Below are 25,890 nucleotides of genomic sequence, written 5' to 3'. Positions count from 1 at the left end.
TCGCCCCGACCAGGGAACCAATGCCACCAGACCAGCCAGGCAGCGCACCCAACACGCTGTTCCCCGTCCAGGCTGCGGAGAGCTCATCCTCTGGGACCAGACAGTCACTGTCACCCGTGAGCCCGTTAGGCTGATTTGGGGATAGTCGCGAACGAGACTCATGCATGCTCGGGCTGGTGCTGTGTCACGCTGGTTTTTGCGTGGTGGCGGTTTGGCCACCTGATGCGTGCGTGAGAGGGAGAACACTGAGTCTTCTCTCAGGCGAATTAATAACTGACCACTTACTCTTGCAACAGTACGAGTAGACTGGGATGCCGACCAGACAGCCATGAGGTCCACCTGCCCCGATGGAGCAATTATCTGGCTGGTGGTCGAATTCCATCTCGAGGACTCGCTAATAGGCCGTACTCGCCGGCCCTGGGTCAGGAATTGACCTCTCTTATCACGCCAGGCTGTGGTTACGGGTGCGTGGTGGCCACTGGCCACCACCACCGTGCTTATTGCTTACTGTCCACATCTGACTCGCCTGCCAGACTGTGCTCGGACAACATGCCCTCAGGCTTGCCTCCCTGCCCTTACACGCTCCCGTAGAGCAAGGCTCGGTCATTTCAAGGCCTTACGCGCGCGTGAGCATTCTCGCAGGCCTTCGCGTTCCCACAACACTACCGACCTGGCCCCACTGGAGTTGAGTTATGGCGAGTTATGTAAGTAAGCACTGCTGACCGTGGCTGAGGGCAGCTCCGCTCTCCATAGACATGGGACACTGGCCTCTGCTGTTGGCCGGGTATGGGCACTAATACTGGGAAACCAGGTCCTGCTCCGCGATTCGGTCCTCCAGCACTCACCACCGTCCAGCACGTACGAGGTACCTGATTTTCTGTTACCAGGCTGAGCGAACACTCCTTGATTATCCTCACAAGCAACGCCCCTGGATCTCCAGCTAGGCGCGCTCACCATCGGGTGTCGTTCGACATACGATCGCGGGTCAGACTCCCGCCCGCGCTCACCGGCAAGACCATTTTCCCAGCAGTACTGTGGATTGTGCTCACGCCGATTAACCCTGATCGCTGGCTACCCAAAGCGAACAACCGCCTGGCCCCCTTCCAGCGCTGCCTTCAAACGGCCATCCGTCATCTTAGTGTCTTGATCGGTTGTGGTTCACCCTCCCCATCTACGAGTACCCAAACGTGGCGTGCCAGCGAGCCCCATCGCTCATCCGAGCCACATCTCCATCTGCAGCTCTCGAGAGCTCTCAGGCCCCCAAATAGGATCAATTGCTCTTCAGCCATAGTTATGAGTAAACACACGAGGATCGTAGGGCTGCGCTAGAGATAGCGCGACTCTGTCGAAGAGTTTAACCGTCGAGGGGACCCGTGTTGGGCTCGTGGCATCAGCAGCCCATCTCTCCCTCCCCTCAAAAGACCCGGTCATCAGCATCTCTCGTCTATGCCCATTCAACGTGCCGTGCCTAAAGGCAGTTTCGATTCCCCTACCGGCCAATCACTGAATATTGTCATCACACAGACTTGCCTTTCATCACGTTCGGGTGGACCATTCGATCGTCGGCATAAAACCCAGGACCTATTTCGAGACATTATCTTTCGGAGCGGGCCCGTTGTTGTCCAGAGTCATTGACCGCCCACTCTCCGCCCTTTTATCATCCTGAGACTGTCGATCGGGATCCGACCATCAAGAGAAACTTCAAACATCTGTCGAGCTTGCTACTGCAGGCTCGGCTGTATTCTCAGTCAATATTGCGACCCAAAACTCCCGCCAGTCGACATCTTCCATCGTGTCGGCCTCGCCCTCGACGTCGGAGCGTTCGTCCAGTCAAGCCCAGAGTGCGACACATAGCGAAAGTCGAGTCTCGACCACAAGTGGGCAAGGAAGTGCTCGTGTCGGCACTTATCAGGTCGCACAGGAGCAATCCAGATCGCGAATACTGGCAACCGCCATTTTGCGGTCGCACCAGGACGAGACTCAGCAGGTCGAACACTTTCCGTATCAAGGCCAACCATACTCCTGGGTGACAAGCCCACCACAGCCACCACAACAACCACAGCAACCGCTGGCTCCGTCAGACGTGCAACAGCGAGGAGTGCCTCAGTATACGCTCCAACGGCCCGGGTTTGTGATGCTCTGGGATATGCTACGCGTCGTGATGGACTAACTAGATCATTAGAATGGCCGCTCAGGTCCTGCCTACGCCGCCGTCGCAGTATAACCCAAACCACATGGCCTTTGGAAGCGAAATGCTGAGTCCCTACTCGAGTAAGAACGCGAGATTTCCCTTTCCTGGCCACCGGCTGATATATGAGTAGATTTTGACAGTTTTGCAACAGGGAGTACTGCCTACACCTCCGGTCCACCCCCTCAATCGCTTTTGATGGTTTCACCTCCCTCAATCAACTCAGAGATGCCGTATCGGAGGCGCTCGTCTCTGTCGCCCCAGGCAGCCTTGAGCGCGCCCGCAGTCCGGGACCGCACACCCATCCGCCATCATAGACCCAGCCTTTCCCGCGGCCGCAGCCACAGTCGGAGCGAGATGCTGCTTGCGTTCGCCAATGAACAGAATCAGTTGCACCAAACGCAATCACTACCGTCGATCACTGCGATGCCCTCACACGGCGGTTCAGCGATGCCACAGATGTTCAATATGCCTGGGTACAACATGTCACCACCCATCACGAGTTTCCCCCACCAAGGGGGCTATTTCGGCAGCCCGGTTCCGCCACAATCTACACAGCAAGATAGCTCCCACGAGTTCTCCCTTCCCCACAACGATAGCGAACCGCACGGCTATTACCCAGTCGGTCGCACAACGTCGCACGCCTCAGCGATGAGCCTTCCTCCACCAGACTCGCCGAACGCTTTATACATGCATGGCCAGCCGCAACACAGTCAGCAACCGTTACCGTCCATCGGCATGACCATGCAGCCATTCCCACCCGTTCCACTAACCTTGGAGTCGTCGCCAGCAGAGATCGAGATTATGCCCTCCAGGCCGAAACCGCAGTGTTGGGATCACGGATGTAACGGCCGGCAGTTTTCGACCTTTTCCAACCTCTTGCGCCATCAGAGAGAAAAGAGTGGCAGCGCGGTCAAAGCGATCTGTCCCCACTGCGGGACTGAGTTTACAAGAACCACCGCACGAAACGGTCACATGTCCGGGGGCAAGTGCAAAGGCAGGCCCGAGGGCGATGGGCTGAACAAGACCAAGAACGATCCCTAAAAATGCGTTTGGATTTGCAGGCCCGTTATTACGATGATACGACTTCGACCACGACGGTGGAGTGGCTACCACGAAAAATAGCCAGGGGATTATCACTCATTTCAGGTCGGAGTTGGTGGGGGCGACGGTGTAGAAAATATGGCTGCACGATCGGCTACGGCCTATTGATTCGCCATGCTTGCTCTTCTTTTCCTACCAAGGGCACAAAGACATGACGGTTGCGCATTCAGTCTCCAGAAGGTCTGAAAGAATTGATGTATTTTGCCGCACGGCACCAAAGATCCAGGGTCATTCACAGTTTGGCTTAGTAGCTGCAATGCTACATCGTATAAACTTAGCAAGCGGACCCGTTTCTTGGTTTAGGCGGAGAAGACGAAGCATTCCGACCGGTCACCCAAAACCCGGCTCGACCAGTCGCAGACGGTGTAAGTAACAGCGACTGGTTCAGCACGCGCCTCACATATACAGTCCATACTAAGTCTCCAGAACGATCAAAAGTTCAATCTGGACGCCACTGCGTCTGACACGGGATTGGAAGAAGACAGGGCGCCAGCGACTGGTCGCGCAATTAGAGGAGCTACTTGGTACGGTTACTAGTCCAATGCTGCCCTTACACATCGGCATGGCCCGTGGGTTGAGGCTTGGTCTAAGCAGCAACGTGCAGCCCGCTTGAGCAGCAGATCATACCGTGGGCAGTAACGGCACAACTTGGCCGATGGGAAACGCCTCGCGTGGCTGGACGCCCACTTTTCGGTTAAGCCCTTTTGAGGGGACGAGTCTGCAGGGGAACGCTGGCGAGGGAGGGAATTCGGGCGCGCAAGAGCAGCAAGACAGCGCAAACGAATGTCCGGCGATATGCTCAGGAATTGTGAATCGGCACTCGACGAGACAGGCCAAGGTGCACGGAGAGAATGGGTTCAGCTTTGTCAGCTTGATGCGCGAGATGGGAAGTCGTCTGCTTTTGATACTTAGCTGGCCTGGCGCCTCGGTGGTTCCTCTACTGCCAGGCCCGCTTGTCCCTTCTGGCGAGACACTAACTGGAAAGCAGTACTCCGTAACGGGGAGGGAGATGGGTGGGAATCTGTGGCCCCGGCACACGGCGAGGCTGACACCGCTGGTGGACACTACTATGTCCTCGAAATCTTGGCCTGTGTGAGCCGTCTCGCCATTTGCGGTGCCTTGAAGCCTGAGAATTGGAGCTGGAGAGTGACATTTCGGCCCCAGATCGACCAGGAACAGGGACCGGCGAGCAAAGCAGGAAGCTCCCCGGTGGTCACTGGTCAGCGGTGCGAGGGACATGACGCCGTTGTCAGCACCCCTGCTAGCGGAAATCAATCCTGCGTGTCGCTCTCGCTTGGCTATGTAAGCTGCCATCGTCATTCTTGGTGGTAGTCGCCCGAGTCAGTAAACATCGCCAGGTCACCGTTGCTCCTACCCGGTACACATCCACCTCCGCGACATGTTACTATACGGCATACCAATCCTGCTCTATTTTCTTGTACGGTCCAGCGGCCGTCCTATTTCAGCACTCGAAACTTGAGCCGCATAAAGCCACCCTCACGGAGTACAGCCACGCTGAATCCCGTGTCTCCGGGGTGCACCTGACGGCCCCGTTGAGAGCTTCTATGCCGACTGCGACGCTGAAGGGTCCGGGGAAAATAAGTCTCCAGGTGGCTTCTGCTCTCGTGCTCTGCTGCTTCTGTCACAGGTCGATACATGCCGCTTCGGTGACCCTCAGATTTGTGGAAGCGGACACAATACAATTTGCCTGCCGTGACTCGCCCCTCTGGTGGCGGGTTTTCCTCTTGCCCCCAGTCCGCAGCAAATAATATAGCCGGACATCTCTTCCCTTTCGGTGGTTAGAGCAAGAGGGATACCTGTCACTCGGCGGATACCACGCGCGGGCAAAGACGCCGACGTGCAGCAATGTGTTCCTCAGCCCTAGAAGACGGCTAGGTGCCGCTGTATCGGTCGCTATCTTGGGAGCAGCCGATAAGTACGGAGTACATCTCAGTTTACCCGCTGAGTAGGCGGTGGGGGGATCTGGCTCTCTCTCTCTCTCTCTTATGGCATGTCTACTTTGTCGAAGCTTGGACTACCCTCTCCGTCAGCTGCCACACTTCCCATCCTCTGACATGAACCCTACGGAAGGACGACGCCATGCTCGTGTTCCGTGCGACTTCTGACGGCATCCTGATGATCAGTGGAGATGGGCTCTATCGTGCAACCAGTGCATTTCCCCATTCTGGCCATTCCGCATGCTCATGCGATTTTCCCCCGAGCAAGAAGCGGCGAGGTTGACCACTGTGGCATGTGCTTAATGCAACGCTCGATGAGTCCCTGGCCAAGTATACTCCTCTCAGCCCTGCACCGCCTTATGGTCTGCAAGCAAAAGGCTTGCCTCTGCTAATGATCCTACGGAGTCTGCGCCACAGGTGAATGTGGCGGTTCAGAGCCCATCGTCCAGGGGGAATCGTCAAGAGGAGCAGCCACGCCCACGAAACAGATGCACAACACGTGTCATTGTACACCCTGTCGCCCGAGGTTTGTCCATATTGGCGCCACACGGCGGCCGGATTCAAACTCGTGCTCGGGGCTGGGTGGCTGCGATTCTTCTGGTATGGTGTCATCAATTCTCCTCGACGAGATTACTGTGCAGAGAGAGGCCCTTTGGTTTCCCTATTGATGACCGAAATGTTAGTCACCCTTACAGCCGTCGTGAGCCGCACAATGTGTGGCTTCGTCACGCTCCACAGGGACGTCCTCGGTCGCTGTCACTATCCGTTTCTTCGCTTCAGCTTTACCCCGATCTGCCTTGGCTCGCCCTTCCTCGTCTAATACCTGGGGCACCCTGGATTAGACCTGATCCTTCTGGCGACTAGAGCGCTTTGCAAGCGAGAAGTGCAAGCAGGGCTGAATACCATCGTCAAGTGGATTTCTGTTACGGGAACTCCGTACTGGCCGCTCTATTAATGACCGATTCTCAGGTGCATGACATTTCAACTCGTAATACGGCCGCACGCATCCTTCCCATAGGATCAGGTAGGCGTACGTTTCCGGTGCTTGGCCATCGGAATGACAGAGCCGCTATTACGGGATGACGCTTGGCGAGCTGAGACTCGAGGCTGACGATCTGAGCCTACGACTCTACGGCAGGTGAAGTATTCCCAAAACCGACATCTCGAAGCTAGACAGTTAGGCGAGCAGACAGGACTGCTCTGGCAAGGACCCTATCTAACGGGAAACGACCACGTATTGCCCAATCTGTCACCGTGGGACTCATACAGTAGAGCACCATGCATTCCATCTTGTATGCTCCCCGCTCCACCGAAAGCCTTGCAACAGAAGTGTCAGCCAGGAAATCCTCCAAGACCCCTTCGCCAGACATCTATGTACAAGTGACTAGCCCCTGCTGCCGCTGCTCCGCGTTGCGGCTGTGGGGCTGTCACATCCACTGCGCCCGCACCGTACAATGTAGCCCTTGATCCGGTCTCTCTCTTCGCGTGGGAACAGCCCACAACGCCCACATGCAAGAGGACATGCAACATCGACATCTACGATCAGCATGGGGGTGGACTCTCGTGCCTACATCCTAAAATGCTCAAGGATCCCTCCGCCGAGAAGCAGGCACTGAAGCTTCTATACGGTACGCTAGCCAGCCTTGTGAGCCTTGCATTCGCTCGACAGCTGCCCTAGTACTCAACCATTCTCCTGGTCCGTCGCGGCCAAACCTCACCATCGGGACTCGGAGCGACTCCTCGAGAGCTTGGCTGAATCAACGCAGAAAACCTGCCTGAAAGTCTTCCCCCACTGAGGGGCGAAAAGACTGCCATATCAAGGTCTAAAGAAATGCGTCCCTATTCGTGCAGCTGAGGTAGCTCGGTGTCCACCAGCCCCCGTGTTGCAATCTTCTGGGCTCGAAACGGTCTAGCAGTCAGCTGAACGCCGACGGCGGTACCATGTCGCACCACGGGCAAAGGATAGGAAGCACCGTTTCCCTTTCCCGGCGAGCAAGGACGACAGAACGTGGACGACGGCCGTGCGCGCGCTCGATGCTCTTTGACTCCACAGGAACGGACGAGTGCCCATGTGGCTGGAGGGACGGAGTGAGGACCCAGCATGCGCTGTGCACGGTCGCTTAATCCTACCAGAGCCTGCGATGGCGCAGCAACAGCCCTGCCCTTCTGGTTCAGGAGGACCGTGTCTGCGGGAGAAGTCTCGGAACTCACGCATAGGGAGACCATCACAGTTCGGCCCCTTGCTTGGTTGGACGAATGCATCTGAAAGTGCATTATGTATGATGTCTTGAGGTCTGGCTGACTCGCGGAGAGCACGAGAGAAAGATTGACATGAAATGAAATGTTACTGGAGGATGTGTCTCTGCAAGGATGTTGCCGTTCTGCCAGGGAGAGGGTGAATATCCACGGGCTCCTGCAAAGTACTCCTACTACTCCTGCTCTTGCTCTGGCCTCTGAGCCAATGCACAGAAGCCAGAGACTACTTCCCACACACAGTCAGTGCACGCAACAGTCTTGTGCAAGCTCGAGAACTACTAAGCTATCAGTGACTGCAGGCCGACCTCGTTACTGTGTGACCTCGAGAGCCAGCGTCAAGCACCATCGCAGGATGTTATAATGTCTTTGTTGCCAGAAGACATTCATGTCTGAGCGATCACCGCGTCATCTTTCACATCTACATCTGCAAATATTCTGATCTGAACAGCTTCACCGTCACTCTTGTGCTCCTATGTCACCCTCAACGCTGACGGCATCCTGCGCCATTGCCACCCTCGAACCAGATAATCGCTGCTATCGATACACGAGCGCTGCAACGACACAGTGCTTTCGGCTTGTCTCTTTCGTGTACGTTCGCGAAGCACTACATCTCGACAAACCCGGTCGAGGAACGCGGTAGAGAGACGTTTTCGAAGAACAACCCCAAGAAAAGGGCGGATTCGACACACCTGGCAGCTGCAGAGGTACCACATAAGAACCCACACAATGGAACAGAGATCAAGCTCAGCCAAGGGACCTTCGCCCGGTCACGATTGGGCCATGGACACGGGCAACATCCAGGCGAAGGTGCTCCGTTTTCACACACACAAGGCAGAGGGTTTTCTCAACCTCAAGGCAGGCCGGACGGTCATTGAAATACTGTACCCTGCATGTCCCATGACGCTGCCGTGGCCTTCCCTCAGCCCTAATCAACGCCGGAGCGTGAAGAGCGTCTGTTCTCGGCCAAATCCCGAACGATCCATGTCCTTCAATCCACCTGTATAGCACCCTTACCCGCCTGGGCAGCCAATGACCTTTCCAACACCAGGGAACACCATCATACCGTGCTAATATACTCACTCGGCAGCTCAACATGAAGCTCATAGTGCCCCGTTCGCGCGACGCTCTGGGCGCGGGCGGCTCAGATCTCCATCTCGTTCTCTCGTTCTCTCGTTGCCGCACCGTAAGCCGCCACAATACCGGCACTGCCGCTCAGCGATCAATCTACAAATGACACCCATGCGCAACGTCCTATCCGCTGAGGTATACACCCAGACAAATGACTCAGCCGATCTCCATATCCTCCATTGGGGGAGCCAGAGCGCCAGACTCGATGACCTTTGAGCGCGCATAGTGCAGACACAGCTCGTCGTATCGATCCTTCCAGCGCGTGTGTCAAACCCGGACCGTACAATCCTTCAACGGACTTCACTTGCAAGGTTGAACGGAGGTTGGCCGTGTCTGTCATACACCCGACATTCACATAATCGAGCACCGCCTGAGATGCATACATAGTCTGGCTAGTGGCTGTCAAAGGTCATCTCAGATGTACGACGAAGTGTAGAAGAGTTTCGCAGCTGGAATCGCACCCTCACCGTATACAGTACAGTACTATATACACATGGCCACCATCGGCCCACCTTTGTGCATCTTATCGACCCAGTGGCCACAAAGAGTCAATCCTCCACCATCTACGGAGTACTCGTAGCGGTCATCTCTAGTGAAGTGCTGGCTGCAGAGGAGCGGCAATTCTGCCATTCACACACAAAACACACTCTCTCTCAGACGCTCATCAATGCACGAGAATGCAAATTTCAAATTTCAAATTTCAAATACCCTTCAGCGCTGCCCCAAGGAGAAGAAGACCGCTGATTTCGGTGCAGCCTGCACGCGACGCGAGGCGAAGCGCTAGTCCACGCCGGACAAATGCGGCCAGAAAGGCAAGGCGAGAAGTAAACACGGAGCAATGTCCCTAAAGAGGTCGACTGCTGTAGGTCAGTACTCCGGACGGTGGCACGGGTGGCACGGGTGGTACAGATGTTACGAGTGGCCCGGACATGGGTACAAGAGGCATGAATTACAGACTTGGTAAGGTATGTACGGAGTACACACCTACCTAGTACACTACCTACTGTGATACTTACCGAGTACTTACCGAGAGACTACCTAAGTAGTTGGTCGGTAAAGCCTCTGTACGTGCGTCAAGGTACCTGGTACCTACAGTAGTAGTCATTGATACCTTTGTGCGGAACCTCTGCACAGTACCTATGTAGTTGGTTCTGGCCACCGCCGGCATTCACGCAGCGTACGGCGTACAGTAAGTAAGTTGAGCTTACGCCCTGAACTACTCGTCCTCTGTACCACTGCACTGTACCTACCTACCAAGCGCTACCTGCAAACTACCTGCCGCCTACCCTGCCACCAGCAACTAAATGACTATTTACAATGGCCAGCCCGCCACAGACGGCGTAGCTAGCCGCCACTCAACAAGGCTGCATCCCCATGCCGTGTGTGCCTACACAGTATGTATCGGTATCGTGCCTGGCTGCGCCCGTGTCCAGTTGGGTACCTAACTGTGTGCGTGTGTGCGTGTGTGCGTGTGTACACCATCCATACGGAGTAGTTATGGAGGAAATTACACTGCAGGCTACCTACAGTACCTACCTGGGTACCTACAGTACCTACCTGGGTACCTACAGTACCTACCTGGGTACCTACAGTACCTACCTGGGTACCTATATAGCCGTACCTAAAGTACGTACGTACGTATGCAGTTTACAATTCACTACGTACCGTAGTACTACATAGGTAAGTACTCGAGTTCGGGACCTTGGAAGCCATGGTGAAGCCAATATTGGTACTTAGGTATGTACTGTAGCTGGAGTACAGCAACTCGCCCACCTGTGTACTCTCTCACTCATGGACCTCGCTCTCTCTCGCTCTCTCTCTCTCGCTGGGGGGAAGTCTAATACTCTCTTTAGACGGTATGCCTAGGAGACTACCTAGATACTACCTAGGTAACTAGGTACTATGTAGTATTACTTGCGTTGCAGTGAAGATCCGGATCACGTGCTCGAAGACGCGTTGAGAGCGGAAGATAAAGGACGCGTTAAAGAGGAAGTTCAGGACTCGTTAGGAGAGGATGTTCAGGACGCGTGAGAAGAGGGAGATAGAGGACGCGTTGAAATAGATGTTCATGACGCGTCAAGATCCATAAGAACCTGGCTAGAACGTATCAATCGATAGACGGACAGACGGACGGACAAACACAAACGAGTTGTATCACCGGGTTCATCAGCAAAACCTCGAAATTCAGCCCGGAGATCCATCGATGATGACATTTCTTTGTGTGTTGGCGTCCTCGCAAGCCGTGATCGCAGTTTGTTGGCAATGCCAGTACAATGCATTTGTCCCGATGACTTCCACAAGCACCGTATTGCCCTGCCATCCTGCTGTACTCCGTGTTCGTAACCTCATACCTACCTACCTACCTATCTACCCTACAGAATCACCGTCAACATCAGCATCAACATCAACATCCAGTGGCATTGTCCCGTCCATCCTTCCATCCCGTCCCGTCCGATTCGGAACCCGTCAGAATAATCCACGAGTCAGACACTTTTTGTTCCTTGGCCGTTGACTGACCTTGATACCCTTGGCATATGCGCGTGCGCCTCGAACCCCACTTCCATATCATTATAACCGTCCGTGCCGGGCCTTGAAAATCGAAATCTTGTCGTCGTAGAATAGAATCTCCCGCAATCGCCACGTCGGTCTGTGTGCACCCGACCCGGTTCCATCTCCGGATTGATTGCCTTCGCCGTCGTCACTGAGGTCGTCTGCTTCGTCTGAAACGGCATCAAAGTCACTATCTTCATTCCCATCAGCGTGGTCATCTGCTTCATCGTCGTGAGAATCGTCGTGGTGATTATCTGCCGCTACGTTGTGCGTGTCGGTGTGGTTGGGCGCCATACCATCGCCATCAGGACCTATGTCGTCTGCTGAAAAATCGCCACCAGATGAGGCGGAACATTTTCGGGGAGAAGCATACTCGAGAATTTCGAAACATTGCCCTTGAATGCCCAGGTAGCAGAGCTCGAGTTCGGGCCGCAGAGCAACTATGTCCAGGACCTGTAGCGCCGCTTCGCGGGAGTGCACTGTCCCGTTCACGTGCTCGGCAATGTGTGAGATATGCAACGATCTCAGGGTGGTGGCGTTGGGTAGTCGTCTCAAGAAGTAGTGCCAGTCTTTGTAATCGATCGACATGCTGAGTTCGCGCAGTTTCATCTTGCCGCTGGTAATGCAAGTAATCAAGTCGCGGTTGAAAACCCACCTCCTCCAGTTCGTGTTTGGTCGCTCCGAGTCTTCTGTCCTGAACGTGCTGTCGATGAGGAGTTTCGTCAGGCTGGAGCGATGCCGTCGCACTGCGCCTTTGTATATCATGTCGATTGAGACGGGAGACTTGTAGGCCGTGTTCTCTTGCAGGAACAGCCATTCCAGGCTGTCTGGCGCGAGGGTGTCTTTGATGAATGCGATCAGCGACGGAGACACCGTGTCGGTGTGCAGCCTCTTTAGCTTGAGGGCATAGTCGGCTGCTGGAGGTGCGGGAGTGCTCGGGGTGCTGGTCTGTGAACGGAGGACCATGCTTGACATCCCATTGGATGAGGTTCTATATGGTGTGGAGGAGACTCGTCGACGGCTGGATGGAGTAAAGCGTTTGCGAAGTGCCTTCCACAACTGCTCATGGTTGCGACAGCTGAGAAGAGTCAGAGTTGTCAGACGCGACCAGTCGACCGCCTTGGAAAGCACCGCTATGGACAAGTACACCCGTTCCAGTTCGAGAGTTTCTAGCGTCAACTTCCGTGCCGAACGACCTTCTTTGTTCGAGTCTAAGAATGAGTCACTGCTGTGGTTGGGAAGATCCTGCCTCGTGGTATTCGACAAGTTGGTGGAGGTCCGTTGCTTGGGCGTGGGGGCAGGAATCATGTCTAACTCGTCATCATGAATGCTGTAGGCAGACATTAGAACCCCTAACTGATTGATGTCTGATGCAGGTACAAGCTCTTCGGCGTCGTCCTCTCTTTCCACTTCGCGGCTACCCTCGACAGTCACGTCTTCCACAAGGGGATCCCGTTGTCGCTCAAGGTTTAGAGATGATCGGCTCTGTTTGTGGTGTGAGAAGGCGTCGCAGAACCGATGGACTAAAATACCCAGCATCCCACCAGGCCTTGGAGTCTGATCAGTCATCCCAGGCACAAGAGAAGGTAAAACAGGTGGTCGTTCCTCGGAAGGTCGTGCCCACATGTCGTATTGTGCGTGGGCCGCCATGCCCACCCTGAGTTCGGTCAGCCTGTCAAGAGATCTGTCTATGAGTACACTCATTTCTTCCGCATAAGGCAGTTCGTCGATGTCAAGCACGCTCAAGCTCTTCAACGGTGGCAGAATCGAGAAGGTCGGGAACTCGACGCGCGGATAAGGTGGGATTTGGAAGAGCGAGTTTGCAGGCCCCGCAAGGATGTAAGGCATGTTGGCGTTCTGTGCTCCCGGGAGCGCACCTGGCGGTGGAGGGGAAGCCAAGGGGCCCTGGTCTTGATTGTCGTGCCAGCGGACCCAGACACGTTCCAGGCGACATGCTTGGCCGTCGTGGCGATTGCCGAGCGAGGCGAGAGCCATCCAAACATCTCGAAGGACGCCTGTGGGCATGTCCCATATGAACGTCTCAAGATTTCGCATCCTACCGACTGCGAGTGCAACCAAGGTACCGAGCATTTTTCCACCTTCTTTCGTGATGAGGTATTCTTGGACCCAATCAGCGGGTCCGTTACCCAGACTGAATTTCCGCGTGAATTGGGCGAAATGGTTGCCCCGACGAATGTTCTTGGACGTGGTGACAGGCCGGTGCTGGGCCGGCTGGTTATAGTGGCCACATTGCTGGCACTGATGTGCATGTTGAGACTGGTACGGAGCCTCGCCAAAAACATCTTGAGCCATTACCAACGTCGCCAACCCATAAGTCAAAGCGTCCACGCCCATGCGATTCTCGAAAGTAGCATTTGCATCGGGCCAGACAATATCAAAGCGCGCATAGATGTGGGGAATGACGAGTGCATGGAGGGCCGAGTGGGTCAAAGCGAGGGACGTCAGGTCGTTTGTGTGTGTGAGCTCTTTGAGAATAACCTGAAGTATGTCCATCGGCAGGTCGAGGAGGCGGAGAGGCTCCTTGTGAGCCGTGATAACATCCCATTCCTGCTTCTTTCCCTGCAAATGCTTCTCCAACAGGCCTTCAGTCCCTGCGGCCTTCAGATGCTCCGAGGCCTCTTCAACCTCCACCGGTGCTTCCATTTTACAGTCCGGGCTGATGTTGCAGGTGGTCGACAGAGGCGCAGTTGGTGCTTGGTCAAAGGCCCAGAGCATAAGCCCTGAGCCGAGTACACCTTCTTCAGCTGTACATAAGTGTCACTGAATGGTGAGATGTGAATTCGCAGTCAGGGTTGGCAGCTGAACGAAACTCGTCGGTAGAAGGCTGAGGCAGGTTTGAGGTTGTACAGAATGGAAGGTTCCAAGCGCAGGCAGGCTGGGTTCGGACTTGACTGAAGTGGTGGGTTGGACTGGTCGTCGGCCTGTTGTCAAGCAGTGCTGAGCGGAGGGTGGTCGAGATGCGCCAACTGGCGCGGTTGGTTCTCGAAATCAGTTGGCTGGGGGTGCCGCCCAGGGTGACGAGCCTAGGGCTCAGTTGAGCTTAGCACCCGCTGCGCCCACACCCTCAACTCCACGAGTCTTCTCATCTCTTCGCTGCTTGTCCCGCGCTTTTCCACACTGATGCCTCGTAGAGTGGTGAGTGACAGGCACAGGCTGCAGGGCAGGCCATTCACGGCCACTCGCTTTGCCCTGTACTGTGTAGGTTTCGTCGCGCAGTGGGTCTCATGCAGCTCTGGCCATTCCCTCGGTAGGACAAAATAACCAGCACGGAGCACATTCAACTCTCACGAGATATAGCCATCTTCACGATATACACACACTGATGTAGAAATAATTAGGAATGCTGAGATTACCAGGATATGGCTCTTTAGCTAACCGCTTTTGTTATAATGCCCTGTAACTCTCGGACCTGAAATGCGAATTTATCACGGGTAACTCTGGTGGTGTGCAAAATGCCACAACTTGCTACACTTTGTCTCGAGCCACCTTTGTGCAGAATTACTTTCACCACATCAGAGAACTGTCAAGTATAATTTTATCTGTATAAAGAGATGGGACATGATAAGCAAACGTGCTTTGTCCTTGTTCTTTTGGTCCTACTAATTAAGGCACAGACAGTGTAGTTTTCAAGACTGCTTTGTTCCTTCCCCGCAACGAAGTTTGTCGTGCTTTCCACTTCACCTCATAAACGTCACTTGTAGCTCACTTTCGTTTCAGCCGTCCCTCATTTGCAATCTATCATCTCTCTCATCCTGACTATCGCCTTCGAGTGGATTGAGATATCTCACCTGTCTTTCATCGGCGTCGCTAGGACATCTGCTTGCGAAGCCAGCTCAGTTCCAGCTGTGTAGCCTTTTCCGTGTCCGCCCACCGCGGGCAGCGCCCAACTGCCCCTCACGTTCCCCCCCTGAAGGCACGGGCTTCCACTTCTTCCTCCTGACCCTCTGTACCACATCACAGCTATTACACTGCTTGACGATGTCCTTGAACGCGTTCCCTGACGAAGTTATCGTCAAGATTTGTGCCCACCTGGATTTCCAGAGCAATGCGAACCTGCGGCTGAGTAGCAAGCGCCTGTCACAGGCTGGCGGCGAAGCCCTAGTCAAGAGAGTTCGCTTCCACTGCGCCGAGCAGTCGCTCAAACGTTTCCATGCCATTGCTCACGACGCTGTTCTCAGCAAATATGTCGACACCATTGTATTCGAAGCCAATCTCCTAGCTACCATACGCTGTGTCCATACCTTCCAAGCTCACTATCATCTTGAGGACCACGACAGACCTCGGCCACCTCCTCACGACGCCTCAGTTCGTGAGAAGAGGCTATACGAGCGCAATGTCGCCAAGTTCAATCTGGCAATCAAGAAGAAATACGACCGCTATCTGGCCCTTTACGACACGCAGCAGAAATTTCTCTCGTCTACCATCTGCAGCGAGATGATAGATCCAAGCATGCTCTGTTTCCCGCGCCTGACCAAGGTTGTTCTCTCCACTGTTGGCCGTTGCAAGCATGTTCTCTCTGGCAGATTCATGGAGTCATTCGCTCCCGACGTAACAATGCCGATCGGGTTGGATAGCAAGCATACAAAAGACCAGCTCCGGCATCTTCTGTTTCCCAGTGGCCAGCCACTGACCGGTCTCAAAGCTCTCGAAGTCCGCGTCCTGACTCCAAAATTTTTCTCGGGCTTTCTTCCAAGTGATATGCTGTGCCTCGCATTCCAAAATCTCAGAATCATCGACCTTGATTTCCGTCTCGAGAAGGATGATTTTACTCCCCTTCAGCGCTCGAACATAAGACAACATTATGCAGATTTGGCGAATGGTCTCCTTCGCAATGCTCTCTGCGCAGCAAACGACCTGGAGCAGCTTACCGTCAACTTCGACGACGACGGTTACCACGGGTCTGTTGCTGACCTCGACAAAATCCTGGGCAACAAGGCGTGGCCCAAACTTGAGATGCTCAACATTGACTGCATGTCCACGACCGAGGATGAGCTAATGGACCTGCTGAACCGCCAGCCTTCACTGAAAGATCTCCGACTGGGCTTCATGCACCTCCGGGAAGGTCGTTGGCTGTCAGCCACCACCTCGATGCGAAAGGAATTGAAGTTGCATGACTTCATCCCAACAGGCATTTTTGAAGACTCTGGACAGATGTATCCCATGCATCATCTGGACGGCGACGCCTACACGGAGGACTTCAGCCACATTAGCTTGGGAGAGGCTCTTGGATTGTGGGTCGTGCATGGGACCAAATCCCCAGGTGGAAACGAGTATCATCCATTGCTGGATGATAATTTCACCGATCCAGACGAACTCCGAGACCAGTACGGGCCGTTTATGGAAGACGGAGAATTCAGCGACTCGGACAGCGACTCGCACAGTGACATGGACTGCGACAGTGACTAGGCGAGACTGGCAGCCCTCTTCTTCCTGGATTATCTCCATCATCATGTATGATTACGAGGTTACGAAGTTCTCCGACACCATTCTGCACTGTACAGTATTCAACATTGGCATTTTACGAGCAACGGTCGACTGCAGATACCCCCACGATGGGCGTCGTCGTCCAATCTATTTCTTTCGCCTTCTCGAGGTGATTATGTTTGAGTTAGGCGAGCGGCTTGCATTTCATTTCATATGATTCAGGGGAGAGCACGTTGCGCTTTGTGTTGTGGATGGAGCCAGAAGTTGTGTCCAAAATACTTTTCTCATGTATTTCATAGCTGGAGCAGAGAGTAGACCGGGAGCTTGCGCACTTTAATGGCCGTCGAAGGGCCCCGGTAACATTGTAACCACAATATAGAACATTTCCAGCCTGGGGCCCAGCCTTGCTTCTTCCTTCTGCAACACTCTAGACCTTGTCGCCTTGTACCTTGCTCATGATCGGCTAATCTTCGGGGTGTGTGACAGTGATCTCATGGGTCTCTTAAAGCATTGCCATTCAAGTGGTTGTATCCCCGTTGAATCCTTCAGCAGAGGAATGTTGTCTGTCGGCTACCGTCACAATGCGTCCATCTCTCCGGCTTCTGGCAGCTCCAGCGACAGCCCCCTTTCGCCCAGGACAACGGGGACCGGCTCTCGCCTTACTACCGCCCATCCCATTGTACCGCCGGCTCCTGCGCATCCACCGCAAGAAACTCGGGCCGGAAGAACGCGTGTTCGGCGACACGTACCTCAAATCCGAATTCCGAAGACATAAGGATGTAGAGAACCCCCTGCACATTGTGGGGTTCCTGACGGAGTGGCAGCAATATGGCCAGCAACTCGAGGGCGAGGATTGGAAGGAACAAAAGATTGACGCGGCGCTTCTGGATCGAATGAGTGACCAGCAAGTGGGGCAGATGTATGAACTTATGCTTGCAATTCAGAAGAGAGGGAGGGACAGTGTCGATGAAGAGGAGGAGGGCCAGGTCTTGCGGGCGATTGACGAGGCCACGAGGAGTGGAAGTGACAAGTCTTGAAAAAGCGAACATGCTCCGAGTCCATCACAGACACGAGTGACAATGACCGTGGAAACGACAGCGTTTGACGGTCACTGTCATGGATGCCAACGAGGGGAGCTTTCGCCAACAAGCTCATTACCCCTGCAGTTACGACTGCGACTGCGCCCATACCCTCATCCCGCCAACATCGAACAGTTCACTGCCGACTATCTCACAACCCGTTCCCAGAGCCAAAACCGCTACATCTTTTGTTACTTGATAGACTCGCTATAGCATCACCGTCGCCAGCTCTTCCTGGACGCGATTTACTGCTCTTGAGAAAGAGAGACGCAAAGGGCAACGAAGAAGTCTCCCTGACCTTCATTCACTCTGGCCTCACCACCATGTGCCAGACCGAGACCTTCAAATCGCACACCTGCCCTCACCAATGGATGACCATCGTCAAGCCCTGCGGCCCTGAGGCGTCTTTCAAGAATCAATACCACACATACGAGCCAGTGCGCAAGGGACTCAAGGGACTTGTCCAGCCGGGGCCCATCTCGGCTCCTGCAAATTCGTGTCCCAACTGCGACAAGAAGGGTGATTACGATGCCAACATGACGAGAATCATCATCCTGAAACCGTGGGAAGCCGGCAACATGGGCAACGGGTATAACATGACTGATGGGAGGGGGAATGTGTTGCACACGAGGTATGCTTATGGAGGATATGGGCCACCGGGTGCGAGGTATACGGCGTGTGGTGTCACGGGGGCGAGTGTGCCGCGGCGACAGCCACAGCCACAGCAACCATGGGGACAGGATGGATGTTGCAGGGTGATGTGAGCATTAGGCTCGAGACAAGGGCAAACCCAGTATGGGCGGAGAGGCAAGTCAGTCAGTCAGTCAGTCAGTCAGTGCGAAGCGAGTTCTACATCTCGAATGCTAGTCGGAGGTGCCTTGAAGGGGGAAGTCATCCCGACCACAGTACTCCGTACATGATAGTTCTTTTTATTTATGCACGACGCCTGACTTCCAGATCTGAGCGCAGTCAGTGACAATTCAAAGTACACAGTTAACGGCGCCGGAACATCTCCCGCTCCGGCATTCTCAATCGGCCCTCGAAGCGGACATGACCATCGTCTATTTCCAACCTTCCTCTTCCTCTCACCACCGATCACGCAATCCCCCCACGGGATGGTACAACCAGGCACAATCAGCCACACGAGTCGCTTCGCAGGTCTGACGCCCGGGATGTCTGCAATCGGAGATGCCCTTCCACCACCGTGCAGCACGCAGATCGCCATACATGGCGGGGCTATGATGAGGGTGAAGTGAGCCAGCATACTGTAGCATGCAGGATATTTGGAGATTTCCTCCTTCGCTGGGCAAGTATGAGACTATTAATCGAAAATCTTCTCTCTTCAATCACACGCGTGCAGAAGTCAGATAAATTACACCGTCTTGCTAATCCTCCACTTCACAGACGCAGTCTCCAGTGACCGGGCAGAAATCCAGCAAAACGCAGCACTCAGCCATTCACTGTTCTCAATGGCGCCCGTAGCAGTCGAAACGCCTCACCATCCACCACCGCAAGCTTCGTCCAAGACCACCACCGGCGAGCCCGTGGACCGGACGATCTTCCCCGACGGGTTCAAGACCTCGGGCCAACATCCTCCCCTCTACGACAAGCTGTACCCTTACAGCGCGTTCCCGAAGAAAATCACCGGTCCCACGGTCTGGACGGACGAATACACTAACCGGCCCGAGACATGGACACACGTCTTCTCGCCGCAGGAGATCGACGAACTGTCGACTGCGGCGGATAATTTCCTGGCCAACAACCTCCCGCTCACGGGCATCAACCCGGAGAACTTCCCCTTGCCCGGCATGGCGGCGTCGCTGCGGTCGATGCGCGCCGAACTCCTCAACGGCAAGGGCTTCATCCTGTACAAGGGCTTTCCCGTGCACGAGTGGGGCAACCACAAGTGTGCCGTCGCGTACATGGGGCTGGGCAGCTACATCGGATACCCCGTGTCGCAGAACGGGCGCGGCCACATCCTCGGCCACGTGAAGGACCTGGGCGAGGACAGCACGCAGATCGACAAGGTGCGCATCTACCGCACGAACGCGCGGCAGTTCTTCCACGCCGACGACTCGGACGTCGTGGGCCTGCTGTGCATCGCCCGCGCCGAGGAGGGCGGCGAGTCCGACGTCGCGAGCGTGCACCAGGTGTGGAACATCCTGCAGGCCGAGCACCCGGACGTGGCCGAGCTGCTGACGCGGCCCGTGTGGTACTTCGACCGCAAGGGCGAGGTCTCGCGCGGCGAAGAACCCTACATCCGCACCAGCGTCTTCTACCTCGAGACTCCGGCCGAGGGGGATCCCAGCGTTCCGCAGAGGGTCTACTGCAAGTGGGACCCGTACTACGTGCGGTCGTTGACGCGGTTCTCCGACCAGGGCATCATCCCGCCGCTGTCGCCGGAGCAGATCCACGCGCTGGAGACGCTCGAGGCCGTGTGCAACCGCGTCAAGCTGCACATGGTGCTCGAGGTCGGCGACATTCAGTTCGTGAGCAACAGTCACATCTTGCATGCGAGGACCGCGTATCGGGATTACGGCCCAGACAGCGGCATGCCGAGACGGCATCTCATGAGACTGTGGTTGAGCACGCCCGTCAGTGAGGGCGGGTGGAGGCTGCCGTTCCATGACGCCGACGAGAGGAAGAGAGGCGGCATTCAGGTCGACGATACGCCGCCCGTGGCGAGATTGGATGCGGATTGATCGCGGCGTGGCGAGAGAACCGAGTGAAAGATGTACAGCTTGCGTCGGTGGTCGATCGGCCCATCTTATGTGTATACGAAGACAGCAATGATACAGGTATCCTTCCAATTATCCATCTGATCAACTTATCGACCAACCAAGCATGTCACGCTTGCCTGAGTTCTTCATGGCTATAAGTCCTGCTGTCCCGTCCGGTACGTCTTGTCCGTCGTGAAACTGAGCCGAGCTGAGAGGAGCAAACCTGCCTTCGTAGGGTGTACGGACACCTTATTTAATATTCCCATTCTACGCCGTGCTGTCTGCTCGTCCAGTGAGCTCCAGGTGAGGTCGTGCTCATATACGGTCTACCTTGGTAGTACGGGGTACATACATTGTAGAGTTCGACTGAGGAGTTCAGCAGCGAAGCGGTAATGCCAGTGATTCCATGTCAGGCGCTCGGTCGACTGGGTTGAGCGGGAGACAGAAGTCACCAGACCGAGGGACATGACTACATACAGAGTATGTATTTAATCATTTGCTACATACCGTCATCACCACCACAACCAGCACCACCAGCACCACTCGGTTGCTCGGTTCAGTTCGATTCGGTCGAATTCATGCTTCACTTCCGAGTGGGTTAGATACAGTATCGAATGCTCGACTTTGTCCTCGCCGCGGGCGTCGCTTCATATTGTTCGAATACATAGTGATAATACTCGAACAGCCATCTAGAGTTGCGTCTCTGAGCTCAACAGCCTGAGTTCAGTGCCTTCACTTCACTTTCTGTTTTATGAACGTGCGAAGTCCGTGCCCAGCTTCCACGGCACTGGAAAAGGACATCGCTACAGCTGATGATTGACATTCTTCAGACTCTTATCTTGAGACATATGTACACTTGCGGAGAGTTGACGATAATTTTAGGTCACACAGTGCGTCGCTCTGAGGTCCTACCATTCTGCACACGGACCGCATGTGCCATGCCATGACCCTCGGGCCATACCGTACCGTACTCATTCGTCGGAAGACTCCACTGTGTTGGCGTCCTGGTCTCGTGTTTGGATCTGAATGAAGGTCGTGCGTGAACATCCGCTAAAGTGCCTCCAGCTTTACCACTACATCCCTGGACTGCTCCTCTACATTGTACATCCCAGCATCGGACTTGTCGATCTCAGCAGGGGCAGTGACGCTTCTTCTCGCGCACAACTTCCTGATAAAGTATTCCTCGTCGCAGCTCCGAGATGACTGGGTCAAGCGGTGCGACTGGGTACATTTAATTTCCTGCACCGGCAGGGCCGTCATCAAACGATCGATCCCTCTGCGCAACCTGTCGTCCCTCGCCTGGGCATCCTTGTCGAAGGGCCGACAATGGTCCTGCGGCGTGGTCACCAGTTTAAGCCGCCTTAGCGATGTCAGGTTGCCCTTGCCCCTCCCTTGGGCGCTGTGTTGGGCCTGAGTACCTACGGTGCCCGTGGTGCCTAAAAGGTCGTCGACCAGGCCGTCAAGGTCGACGCCCCACCTGAAGACGTATCCCTTGACCTTCAGGTGTTCAAGACTAGCCGGTAACCGTTTGACCAGGTTGGTTGGCCTCCACGCGCTGTTCACTCCATAATCGCGAGGACGATGCGGGTCTGATCGGTCAATGACACATTTTCTCCAGCAGAGAGACATGATCGAAGTGTATCTTGAGTTTGTCCAGGCCTGGTGGGGTTCGAGCTAGCACGGCTAACATGAGTTGTGTCACGTATTGTTCTTTCGACACGGGCGACGAACTCATGTTGTACTCGAAGCGAGAAAAGTCAAGAAATTGCAGACGGCGCGGTTTTCTCATAAGAGCAGACATCGACCGCTCATCCACCTCACAACGAGTCAGTTTGAGCTTTGTCAAGGAGGTAGAGTATTGCGGGATGAAAGCCCCTTGGAACCCTCGTAGGTCCAGGCCATCCAATGCCAGACGCGTGAGTCTTGGTGCTTGCAGTAAGTACTCAAGTCGCGGTGCACGCTGTTCTTGTCGCAGAATACCTGCGAAGTTGAGGAAACATTCGCGGAGCAAGGGGAATCTGTGCGTGTCCAGCACATGCTGCAGAGTACTCAGCCATGGATAGGGGTACTCTGAGCGAACGTAGCTGGGAGTAACTCCCACGGTCAGGCTCTTCAGGTTCGGAAAGCGGGAGATGAGCTGCAACTTGGATGCCGCTCCAGCCACGTCGAATGTGCTCGTTCGAATCTGTAACCGCATTAGAATGTGACCGAGCCAACGGAAGATCGACGAAATGTCTTGTTGCACAGTTGTCCTATCTTCCTAACACATATTTGAGCGGGAATACAACCTACACTGACGTTCTGGACCCATTTTGCCCGACGCTCGTCAGTTTCCAGTGTTGACTCAATCCTGTCCGGGCGCAGGCTAATCCTTTCGGCGCGGGAGTCCCCAGACAAGTCGATGTATCTCCAATGGGCAAGCTCAGCCAGGTACAAGGCGTCTCTGCATATGGGACGGAATCGTGAAAGTAGCATGTCCTCGGCTTCAACATAGCCGGTGGCAAGATGATCTTCTCCGCCAGTAGCTCCACGACGCGGTGGAGGACTACATTGGGGAGGTCGAAGAGAGTCCGGTGGTGACCCCTGTTGGCTGGTGTCATGCTCATAAAACCGGTATAACGTTATCAACTGGTGTCAAGCTCGGGCATGTGCTCGGTACGTAGTAAGGGGTCGGCAAAGTGCGAACTCGAGCGCAAGGGTAGACGGTGAGCGTGAGGAATCGTTCCATCTCGAGTTACAAATCTCGCTTTGTTTGACGTAGTTCGGCATGAGACTCGGTCCATGCTTCCACTTCCGGCATTTCTTTGTTGTTGGCAACTCTTCAGACAATGGGAGCGGGAATCACCCACACCAGCTCGTTTGCTCACCAGCAGTCGTGCTACCGCTTTGCACAGGTCGATGTGAACAGGGCACAGACCACGCTGGACCCGATCGCTAGCGGCCACGTTCATGACCGTCTCAACTCGCGACCTTGTAGACGCCGGCATTTCCAACCTCCAAAACGCCTTCTTTAACCATTCCAGCCAAAAATTCCTTCAATTCCTCATTGCTGAACGGAAACCCACCCGGAACAACAATCCCTAGCATCATAGCAATCCTCGCCAGCGGCATCGAACCCTGGTTCGTAAGCATCGATACAACGAACTGATGGTACATGGCCATTTTCTGTTTCCGTTCGGCTTCTTCGGCTTCCTTGGCGGCTGCAAGTGCGGCTGCCTCTGCTGCTGCGGCTGTGTTGGCCCGAGTCTCGATCGAGGAATCATTGGCCATGTTTGTATCGCTGTCGGTGCCGGAGGGGAGTCTTTCAAGGACGACGAACGTATTTGCCGTTGTCTCATGTAGGATGCGTTTGGAAACCCAGAAAATACAGGCAGACCGAGCGAGAGTGGGAGACATTTCGAGTTCCGAAGCGAGTTGAGAGACGCTCTTGCTGACCGGTCGGTCTTCACTGGGTGCAGCCTTGTCCTGGAACGCGTGTATCACAGCGGCTTGCCAGGGCAGAACCTCTTCTCGCAAGCTGCGATCCTCCATCTCCAGCTCCACGTCGACTTGGCCGATTGCGTTGAGCCAAGTCAATTTGCGTGACTGCTTCAATGCCCCAAAGCCTCTCTCATAGCTCGCTTGCCGCTCCAATACTTCAGGCGGCACGGTGAACGACTGCTCCAACATGGACGGCCAGAACAGCCTGGACAGAATCTTGGCATGTAGTTCAATACCTCCGTCTCTTTCATCCATTTGCCCCGATGTCCCTTCTTTCTCGAGATCTCGTCGGATGACTTGGTCGACTTTTCGCGAGTCCAGGACGTCTCGCAACATGACTTCACACGCTTGCAACGCCGAATCGCCGAATCGGATCTTCAGGTGTTCCAGCACGCTGATTTCCTGGTTGAAGTCTGGTTTATTCTTGAGCAGTCGTTCGGCGAGGGTTGATTGGAGCTCCTTCACGAAAACATCTTTAGTGTCGAAGAGAGTGATCAGGCTGCCGATCACGTCGGTATTCTTGTTCGATTTCATATAGTCCGGTGCTGCATCAACCGGATCAGGCAACCAATCCATATTGTTCCAGTCAAATTCGCTGTCTTCTGTAGTATTGTCGCGGGCATTGTGTCGATGGAGTTCGAGAGCAAGTTCTGAAAGGATTTCTGGGTCGGGTGGTAGTTGGCGACCGTTCTCTTGAGGAAAAGTGTCGGCGAGGAGTCCGGCGACGATGACCTTAACCGTATCGTCTCGTTCTCTGAGGTACCGCCGGACTCTTCTTGCGACGCGATCCAGGAGGACGCCTTTGGGGTCGAGGGCTCGGAAAGAGCGGATGGTTGCGATGTAGAGCTGCAGGATCTCAATAGTTGAGGCGCCGGGGTGCAGCAGACGTGTCTGAAGCATGTTGGCGAAATTGTGGGTCAGATATCCTCTCGTAGCCGGATTGGTGGTAAAGTGTCGCAAGTCTTCGATGGCTGGTGCGGTCGCGTCCCAGTCCACAATGATTTCAAAGAGTTCATCTACCCGTAAAGCGCCCAGGCGAGCTACGGCCATATCCTTCCATTTCTTGACCTCAGTCTCCGGCACCCGCTGAGCGTTCAGATTCTCATCTAGACAACCCAGCACCTTGTACGCAATTCTCGAAAACAAGTATTGGACCCAGAATTCGAGATGATGATACAGGCCCTCTTGGTAAATTCCAGCGTAAGACCAAGTGACGAACTCGGTCATGAGTTCGTTGAGGACAGTGGCTAGCAATTTCATGACGGTGTCGGAACCGACTGCTGATCGCCAATCCGATAGCAGCGACCATAACGGAGAAGAGTTCTCTCGCGTAATATGTTTGGCATGATCCACCGCTGTTGGCTCGCGTATCCGATCCGCTGTTCCAGAAGACCCAAAGTGGCTGTGGAAAGGAGCTCCTGCATTGGTCACCATACGAGACTGCCCATAGACGAAGGACTCGTTTCCAATGCCAAGGAGAAGTCTAAGTTGGTCTTTCAGGGTTTGCTGGATATCTGGAATTATTGCAGAAGCTTTGGGGGCGAACCGACGACGGTGTTTAGGTGGTTTGACGCCAGAAGGGAACACAGACGCGAAGACTCCATCCCCGGGGCGAGCGGGAGGGAGAGTTTGCGTCTTCGACATGGCCACCACGGACTTGTCGCCTCATAGCAGCCAGTGCAGTTCTGCTGTCCAGAGACCACGTGGGTTTGCGAGGGGGATGCAAAAGGAAAGCAAGAGACACGCCGCGTCCCATTCAGAGATGCAGCACAGCGCCAAGAGATAAGATAAGCTAGTGCCAAGCGATGACGTCGTTTATTCACTTTGATTTGGACGCGACGCGACACGCGACTCGGAAGCTTCAATCAAGGTCGAACATCACGGTTGCTTCAGGAGCTTCTAGGGATAACCACGATAGACCGTTGAGGTCGTTCAGCAGCAAAGTTCTGCTACAGTCAAAGGACGGTTAACTTTTGGTCAAC

General features: G+C 54.7%; 8 protein-coding genes across 8 annotated transcripts; 5 read left to right on the top strand and 3 right to left on the bottom strand.

Moving 5' to 3' along the window:
* Positions 1-2,614: 2,614 nt before the first annotated feature.
* G647_00459 (uncharacterized protein) lies at positions 2,615-3,232 on the top strand (the record flags this gene model as incomplete). The annotated part of the gene is made up of 1 exon (XM_008723862.1): positions 2,615-3,232. The coding sequence occupies one exon, from the start codon at positions 2,615-2,617 to the stop codon at positions 3,230-3,232; it is 618 nt and encodes a 205-aa protein (XP_008722084.1).
* Positions 3,233-11,202: 7,970 nt separating this feature from the next.
* On the bottom strand, positions 11,203-13,848 carry G647_00458 (uncharacterized protein; the record flags this gene model as incomplete). The annotated part of the gene is made up of 1 exon (XM_008723861.1): positions 11,203-13,848. The coding sequence occupies one exon, from the start codon at positions 13,846-13,848 to the stop codon at positions 11,203-11,205; it is 2,646 nt and encodes an 881-aa protein (XP_008722083.1).
* A 1,335-nt stretch (positions 13,849-15,183) lies between these two features.
* G647_00457 (uncharacterized protein) lies at positions 15,184-16,611 on the top strand (the record flags this gene model as incomplete). Its single annotated transcript, XM_008723860.1, has 1 exon — positions 15,184-16,611. The coding sequence occupies one exon, from the start codon at positions 15,184-15,186 to the stop codon at positions 16,609-16,611; it is 1,428 nt and encodes a 475-aa protein (XP_008722082.1).
* A 599-nt stretch (positions 16,612-17,210) lies between these two features.
* On the top strand, positions 17,211-17,666 carry G647_00456 (uncharacterized protein; the record flags this gene model as incomplete). The annotated part of the gene is made up of 1 exon (XM_008723859.1): positions 17,211-17,666. One exon carries the CDS (start codon positions 17,211-17,213, stop codon positions 17,664-17,666), a length of 456 nt encoding a protein of 151 aa, XP_008722081.1.
* A 365-nt stretch (positions 17,667-18,031) lies between these two features.
* Positions 18,032-18,472, top strand: G647_00455 (uncharacterized protein; the record flags this gene model as incomplete). The annotated part of the gene is made up of 1 exon (XM_008723858.1): positions 18,032-18,472. The coding sequence occupies one exon, from the start codon at positions 18,032-18,034 to the stop codon at positions 18,470-18,472; it is 441 nt and encodes a 146-aa protein (XP_008722080.1).
* A 705-nt stretch (positions 18,473-19,177) lies between these two features.
* On the top strand, positions 19,178-20,410 carry G647_00454 (uncharacterized protein; the record flags this gene model as incomplete). Its single annotated transcript, XM_008723857.1, has 1 exon — positions 19,178-20,410. One exon carries the CDS (start codon positions 19,178-19,180, stop codon positions 20,408-20,410), a length of 1,233 nt encoding a protein of 410 aa, XP_008722079.1.
* Positions 20,411-21,478: 1,068 nt separating this feature from the next.
* On the bottom strand, positions 21,479-22,057 carry G647_00453 (uncharacterized protein; the record flags this gene model as incomplete). The annotated part of the gene is made up of 1 exon (XM_008723856.1): positions 21,479-22,057. The coding sequence occupies one exon, from the start codon at positions 22,055-22,057 to the stop codon at positions 21,479-21,481; it is 579 nt and encodes a 192-aa protein (XP_008722078.1).
* Positions 22,058-23,386: 1,329 nt separating this feature from the next.
* On the bottom strand, positions 23,387-25,552 carry G647_00452 (uncharacterized protein; the record flags this gene model as incomplete). The annotated part of the gene is made up of 1 exon (XM_008723855.1): positions 23,387-25,552. The coding sequence occupies one exon, from the start codon at positions 25,550-25,552 to the stop codon at positions 23,387-23,389; it is 2,166 nt and encodes a 721-aa protein (XP_008722077.1).
* Between the last annotated feature and the right edge of the window lie 338 nt (positions 25,553-25,890).

This window comes from Cladophialophora carrionii, assembly GCF_000365165.1.
Source record: "Cladophialophora carrionii CBS 160.54 unplaced genomic scaffold supercont1.1, whole genome shotgun sequence".
NCBI classification, from domain to species: domain Eukaryota; kingdom Fungi; phylum Ascomycota; class Eurotiomycetes; order Chaetothyriales; family Herpotrichiellaceae; genus Cladophialophora; species Cladophialophora carrionii.
Note: the sequence above shows the minus strand (reverse complement) of the source record. Positions and strands in the feature narration are given on the sequence as shown.